General features: G+C 41.3%; 1 protein-coding gene across 6 annotated transcripts in view; it reads right to left on the reverse strand.

The window, feature by feature from the left end:
* Positions 1 to 7,644, reverse strand: part of LOC126544308 (probable phosphorylase b kinase regulatory subunit beta) — a 95,085-nt gene extending 87,441 nt beyond the window's left edge. For 5 of the 6 annotated variants that reach the window (XM_055061752.2, XM_072286321.1, XM_055061751.2 and 2 more), the window contains exons 1-2: positions 6,894 to 6,944; positions 120 to 259 (exon numbers count right to left, since the gene is read on the reverse strand). In XM_055061752.2, the coding sequence (XP_054917727.1) occupies positions 120 to 259; positions 6,894 to 6,913 (160 nt within the window). In that variant the 5' untranslated portion in view covers positions 6,914 to 6,944. Of the gene's footprint in view, positions 1 to 119; positions 260 to 6,893; positions 6,945 to 7,445 lie in introns of those variants that run through there. The other variant, XM_072286323.1, reaches the window with a different exon arrangement.
* Positions 7,645 to 7,780: the final 136 nt, after the last annotated feature.

The following is a 7,780-nucleotide window of genomic DNA, read 5'->3' on the forward strand; positions in this document are numbered from 1 at the left end:
AAGCAAAAGATGGCTCAAATTATTTTAAAAAATCATCTGCTACATAACAAACTTCAACAATGCAACTCCACGCCAATAAAGGTATTTTGCACAGCCTTAAGATTCGAAAATGTTCTTACCTTGACCATAGAACTTGTCCAAGTGGTGCACCGTGTCTGTGTAGTTTGTCAATTTTATACTGTCCACGTCTACTGTATCTGCTACGCTGCCGACTCGGCTTCTGCCAAATAATGGCACTGCCATAGTGCGGAGCCGCTCCCTTGAAAGCAGAGAGAGAAAGCAGCATGGGCAAACTCAGTTGAACAATTTAGCTAAAAAATATCGGCTATCGATGCATTGTCACATCCACAAACCACACCCTGGCCATTTTAGATGCTGTACTGGAGGACGTCAAATTAATTTCGACCACCTGGGTTCTTCAATGTGCATCTAAGTACACAGGCATTTCAATATTCTTTTCCTCTGAACCATTATGAACCTTGTCCTTCCTGAAATATTGATGCTACCACTGATGAAATCTTTCCAGTTATGCTTAAACATCATCTATAGCATCACAGGAAACCAAATTATCCCTGTCCAAATTTTATGATCTTAAAGACTTGAATTTAGGTTCTCTGTATGGATTTACATATTGTGGTTTTTCTGATTCTTAGACAATCGTAGACTTGTCTTATTGTTCCTTTTTGTTTTTCTTTGTATTCATGTTCTTCCTAAGCATTCCTCTTTGTAGCCTCAGTACTTGCTGTTCACCTGTGTTCAACTACTGTTTGCTATTACTTTTTGCCTCTTTATTGGCTGTTGCTGCAGTTACACATATGTCTCCATCATATGCCTTGCAGAAATGCCCTGACAAAGACAAGTGCCCTTGTTCGAACATTGGCTCCAGCCTGAAACATTCCTTGTTCAAATACTATCAGTCACTAGAAGTAATGCCCTTTGCGGTATAAAGACAATTAACTAAGCAAGGAAATACATAACCAATGAGCCACCTTTGTTTAATCAACTCTGCTTTAGTGGGTGCATCAAGATTGTTCTAATGTTACTGAAGAAACCTGCCAAGTTACTTCAAGAATAAACTACTGTATTTACTCAAATGTAGGGGGATAATTTTCTTTAAAATATAACGCATGAAAGTTGGGGGTCAGCTTAGATTCGAGGATGCGGTTTGGCCACAACTGCCAGACACTGCCTACCACAGTGAGGCCGATGCCACCAGATGGAAAAATATGTCGCCGATTTTATCAGAACACAAAGTGAGAATGTCCATAATGACAGAGATCTTATAGGCAAAGGCGAAAGAGGTTGTAAACATTCAAGGCATCGCTCGGAACAAGTTCAGACACTTGTCTACTATGACACTTCACCATGTCTACTTTGCTTTGTCACGTAGTAAACTGTGTTGCAGAGGCATACAACGAAATTCAGGCCAGCCTGACATTGCGAGAATTCCAAAAATGCAACATTTCGACAATGTTGCATTTTTTTTTTCTCAGTTGAATGACCTTTTCCATTTGGCTTACATTCAAGAAAATGTTTTTTTCATACCGACCATCCAAATTTTGAGGGTCAGCCTAGAATTGAGGCCAGCCTAGACTCAAATAAGTATGGTACAACTCCATTTTAGAAATTTCTACAAAGCCCCACTGGTGCCGAGTGGCCTGCTTTCCTGGCTGTTTTTAGAACTATGTGTGGCTGCAGTGACTGTGATTTATAAAGTGGAAGTCGCAGATACAAGCTGGTGTTTGGAGTTCATCAGCCTAGCATAAAAAAAAAAGGAAGAAAAAGAATGCATTCACAGAGGGCTCATATTACGAAATCATCGAAGCACATAGCTGTAAAATGAGGTCCTACAACTGCCCCCACCCCCCCCCCATGTGGTTTCAAATGAACTTCCTCCAAATGGCTGCTCTGCGAATTGCATAACAGGAAGAATATTTCCCTTTGCTGCTTACTGCTCAGCCTTGTCATTTGAAAGAAAAAAACAAAAAGATGCTTACCCAGCTGCTGAACAATTAAGCACAAGGGGCTAAAAGGGGCTTGCTAAGAATAGAAAATCAGTGGCTATGAAGAAGAGCAATAGAACTAAATATCAGTGGTGTTATAATGTGCAGCAGTGCCCTCAGATACTGCAAACACACCCTCAGTGCACTGAATGACGACTGCTATTCAATGGCCATGCTGCTACTGAACATAGTGTATTAGAAAGTATCCATAAATGTGAAATATTTTTAGTCACTCATGTGGCAGTCATGCAACTTATAGTTGATGACACAGAATCAATCTGGATGTACCAATTGCTGTTCTTTTAGTCAATTCAAACAGCAGTTAACCAGCACAAAGGATAAAAAAGAGCACATAGACCTCCTGAAGAGAATCGAAAGGTGGCCAATTTAGCGCTCCCTGAAATGCCAATATAACAAGTAAATATATTCTGCATAAGGTGCATTGAACAAGAAAATTTCATTCAATACAATGTTACAGCAATGCAATTGATCTTCAAACATATATTATTTATTGAACAGCAGCAACCTTCAATACAGAGTTACAAAATACACTTAAAACTTGACCTAACGAGACCCGACTCAATGAAGTTCCCGATCTAACGAAGAAATTTCCATTCCCCGGCAGGTACCCATTTGGTTCAACGTTGTCATCAACCCGAATCACCGAAACTAACTTGGCCAAACTCAATTTAACAAAGTTTTTCCCGAAATAAATTAGTAAAAAAAGCGGTGATTTTTTTTTAATTTTGACACGTTTTTTTTCTTTTCGCGCGTTCGCTCTAAAGCCAATGTGTTAAAACATCTAGGCGCCCTAGTCACGGCCCTAGCTTTATTTTGACGAGGTTGCATGCCGTGCCCATGCACGAAACTGTGGACTAAACATTGCTTCAGTAGGGGCAGCAGTGGTTGCTTTTGTTATTTCATGGTTTATGCAACAGATGGCTGGATTAGCAGCAAATACGACGCCGCAGTAGCTTTTGCCTGTTGCTATTTTACAATTTTAGATTTCGAAGCACCAAAAATTACTTTCTCAATTTTACAAACTTCCTGATTTAACGAAATAACTTGAGCGTGGTCATCACTTCATTAAATCGAGTTTCAACTGTAGCATGCTTGTTGCTCTCCTGGATGCTAGAATGGCCAAAGCACAAGCCATTCATTGGCAGAGTTGGTGTTTTACCATGGGCGTGACTCGTTGCTCTTTTTCTCAAGTACCAGTGCAGCTCAGGAAATTAGATATTCATGTGTAACTTTTGCACAGTAAAGGGTGCACCACATTTCAATCACTATATGTATTCACATGTAATTGTTGACAATATATAGGCACATATGATAGAATTGTTGCTTGTATTCTCCTGAATACAATTGTCACATAAACACAGTACAGTTAGGACTGATGGATTTATTTTTTCCCTCTGCTAACACAGCAGCACCAGTTTATACAGGACCCCCCTTCCAGAACTCTGGAACAGCAGTGTAAATGCACAGCTTTCAAAGCCAATTAGGAATATGTAGCAGCATGTTTCACCCCTGTTGTTCCAATGTGAGTGCTTTTTATTTTTATTTTACATGCTATCATTCATTGACATCCCACTGCTGTATGAGGAAATCAATGAAACAGCAGTTGCTCCGGCCTGAGCAACAAAGTTCCAACTGACTGTACACACTGTTGTCTGACCAGCACATCATTATCAGTGCTGAAGAATGCATTGGTCACAGGTCAAGAATGCAGCAGCAAGTGCCCCTCAAAGGAAACATGTACTGTACTTACTCTACTCCAACATGCCCTCAATTGTACCACACACCCGATTTGCACAGCCAAAAATGATAAATGCAATGTTCTCTATTATCCACTCACCAATTTTTTTTTTATGGCGATAATGGCGATTTTTCCCGACTTGAAAAAAATTTATTGAATCAGAGTCATAGTGGACTGGGCAACATTCACTGTTGCCGTTGGAGGCCTCCTTACCACAATCAACAGCCGAGACCATTCCATGTGCATTACCATCTGTGGCATTTGAAATAGCATATTTCTTATAATGCCTTGCAGACCAGGCACTCAGTGAAGCTTTAGGAGTGGGCGCAAAGCGTGTGAATTTGATGGGATAACAGAATTTCTTTATGCTAATGCACTTTCGGTTTGTACTCTAATATGTCATACATGTAATCTTTAAGTAAATTTCTTCTTTTAAAAATTGTTCATTACAATTGAGTAAATATGGCATGCATGCACCAGCGAATCGTATTACCCTAGTTTCCCTTTCTTCTCCTCGGTATCCATGCACCCGCCTTCTTGCTCAGGCCAATTGTGAAACCCTCACCCTGCTGGGGGAGCTTTTTGTTTGTCAACTACACACAAACGATACTCATGTCTGTGAGCAATTAAACAGGCCATTCACCCATACCAGTGGGGTTTGAAGATGGGGGGGGGGGAGGTAAAGGAGGTTAGTGAAATCTCCCTCCCAATCTATTTTAGAATTACTTGCTGGTGCTGTATGCAGTCTTCTTCATGCCTCCATCTAGTGGTTTTGGCTGTTCATGAATGTGGTGCATAACTATGACATGCTCCTTGTTGCTACCTGAACAACTGAGGCACCTGCTCTTTGTGCGCGTGGAATCTATTTCTTGAAGCACGGAGAGGCCGGGTGCAGGTACATCACACTTTTCCTAGAGAGAGCCCCTCCTGCATTTTTGACCTTGCACTGACAATAGTACAACATTACATGTTATATGCTTTGAACAGTGCGAGTGATGCATATTTTTCAACAAGTCAAAGTGAAAAACAAAGTAAAGAATGTTTCACACCAGTGTACCATTCAGCATGAATGTGTGGATTATATACATACAGCATTTAAGCGCTTAATATTGGCATCATGAAGGTTAAAAAGGTCACAGCAACACAATGCTGGCTGAAACATGTCTGTAAATGTGCTTACCACAGTTAAAATTCATTTAAAATTAGGGAGGTGACATGACTGCAGAGTAGAATAACAGCATATTCTTCACTTGTTAACCAGCCGGCTTAATGCTAATTTGATATAAAAGTTCTAATTTGCATCCAGCAACCAACAGCACACATCATGCATATGTATATTCCAGTGAAACTGTGTGACAACTCTGTGAAATATTCTTTTCTACAACTGAGACAGCTCTAGCCAAATTATGCCCACTAAGGTTTGACTGTGCTGGGGAACAATGACTTGCCTATCCCCTTCGTTTCTCCCCTATGTCCACCAAACACTTCACACACCTCTAGATCGATCAAACTGCTCACTTGGCCACCACAACCTGTGTGCAGCAATGGCTGCTTCAGTAGAAAGCATTCACTAGGAAAAGAGGCTGCACAAATAGCTTAGCACTTACAGTCAAGTTTTACTAATTTTGGGTGTTTGAAGCAGCCAGCATATAGAAATCACCTGTATACCTCGGTATCATGCAAGCCCCAAGGCTCATCATATGCCTTTATATTTGTCTATGTATACAAAGACTAGCAAATATTAAATTCTTTAATAGAAGTAAAATAACAATATGTACTTTATTTGTATTCAAGGTTGCAAATATTTCCATAACCTCACAAAAATATGCAATGACAATACCCAAATTGTGCGATGAGCACAGAAGCCAACTTTGTGATCTTCTTTTTTTTTTTTAACTGGTGTCAGACGACCACTGAGCCCAAATGGGATCGAATTTTTCAGATGTGATCAAGAATGATTGTTGCTACATTGTCCCATATCAAGGTGGGTGAGCTCTAACACACCAGATGTCACTAAATGCATCTAAAGCAGTTGAGAAATCTGCCTAATATGCAGGTAAAATTGTAGTGCAGACATCAGCCTATGATCACAATCAAGAACCTATATTACGATGCATGGATTACGATTGATTTGATCCGGCTTGAGCAATGAAAATCAAAAGTTACCATGTAGTAGCACTACATCCACATCGCACTCAATCCAGATTAGGCTCAATGGCGATGGAAAGTGCATGTCTGACATCGGTATTAAAAGTGAAGAAAGGGACACGAATGTAGCGAGGTGGTAAGTCTGCTTCCAAAGTTAGACACACATGCAAACACCTTGAGCATCACACTTAAAAGATGTAACAAGCTCAAATAAAAGACAAATGCAAACACTTTGAGCACCACATCTTGAAGATATGATGACCAAGATTACAGCTTTCCAAATAACAAAAAAGGTTAGCACATTGCATAAAGCACAGAGCTTTACAATGCAAAAGACCCTTCTTGATCACCAAAGGAATTTCTTTCAGCTCGTATCTCATCATTTCTTCACTGCCCAGGCATCCGATGATTCTTGCGTCATTGATTCTTGAAGACGGGGCTCACAAGGATGAAGCGGACGATAAAATTTTTTTTCCGGTGCTGTTGTCATTTGGTGACTAACACTTGGTGCCACCAGTGTCCGAAGTTAAAATACAAGTTGGTCAGCCTTAAACTTTAAACCAAATTTCTGAAACTGCCATTGGTAACCTTTTTGATAATTTAATGGTAAATATCAGGACTCCAGGCCACGCAGGCCCTAAACTTTGTAGACAGTACATAGTACACAGTAAACTTAGAACACACTACATGGCACACAGTTTCAACAGTGAGCTAAGAAACTGCAGCTTGACATGCACAAGCAAAGACATATCCAAGGAAATATAGGACATGAAAGGTTATGACAACAGCCAGCAGTAATAACACTCAAGCTAGACGAATACAAACCAAACTCACTTAAATAGATGGGCTTGCATGAAATTAAATTGAACCATAAGCAATGGTGGAAACAATTTCTACTCCGAAGAATCAGCTGTTCAATAGCTCTGTTATGATGAAACAGCAAAACAAGCCCTACGAGTGCAAACATCAGCGCCTGGCTGTACCTGGGACTGAAGAGGCTCATGGCTCTTACTTCCGCAGCAATACAACCCAAGCTGATGGTAGCAAGCCATGCAATCACCATGCCATGCAAAAGAGAGAACAAGCGTCAGGGACGCCAACCAGCTCCCACGGTGCTCTAAGGGTAAGAAGGCACAGTTTAAGCAGGAGAATTAGAAGCGTGACACATTACAAGCACAACAGCAGAACAGAAATCCCATCACCAACGCCCACTACTACGCCTGCGACTACTGCAGAGGATGAGAAGCTGAGCGCTTCATCGCAGTCTTATGCATGCAGGACACCCCTGATGAAAAATTATACGGACAAATGAAACCTGCAGGTAAGTAAGCAAGCAAAGGCTACGTGAAACAACATAGATTCTAATGCGAGATGCGACAGATCAATGCGTAAGGACATATTCTAGTGTGCAAATAGTGCAAGCAGCCGTCGTGCGCAGCAATGAAGTTTGGTGAGAGTTCAAATTAAAGTAAGCACCGTTCACAACCAGTCGTCAAGAGTTATCGCACTGATCAGCCACGGGGAGAAACGTTTACCTCTCTATTTGCTGGCACCTTCAAGGCTCCCAATAGGCTCCGATTATGACTGTGTTGGTAGACAATTTGTTAACGAAAAGAGTGCCGTGGTCACACTAACGGGAAACATGACTATTTCACGCGACAAAACACACAGGCCAATAGCAATGAGCTTGAGCAGAAGGGCCGCAGTCACACACCAGCACCACTGGCATAACGTTTCAAGATCAACACAAGGATGATGTCCCGAGGGGAGAAGTGGGAGGGGAAGTATGCCACACGATGCTCCTGCCACCTACGAGCCGAAAATAGAAGACGTCTCGGTCTTCGGTGCCGTGGCGGCCGTGGTTCTCGCA

This window comes from Dermacentor andersoni, chromosome 1 (genome assembly GCF_023375885.2).
Source record: "Dermacentor andersoni chromosome 1, qqDerAnde1_hic_scaffold, whole genome shotgun sequence".
NCBI lineage: Eukaryota > Metazoa > Arthropoda > Arachnida > Ixodida > Ixodidae > Dermacentor > Dermacentor andersoni.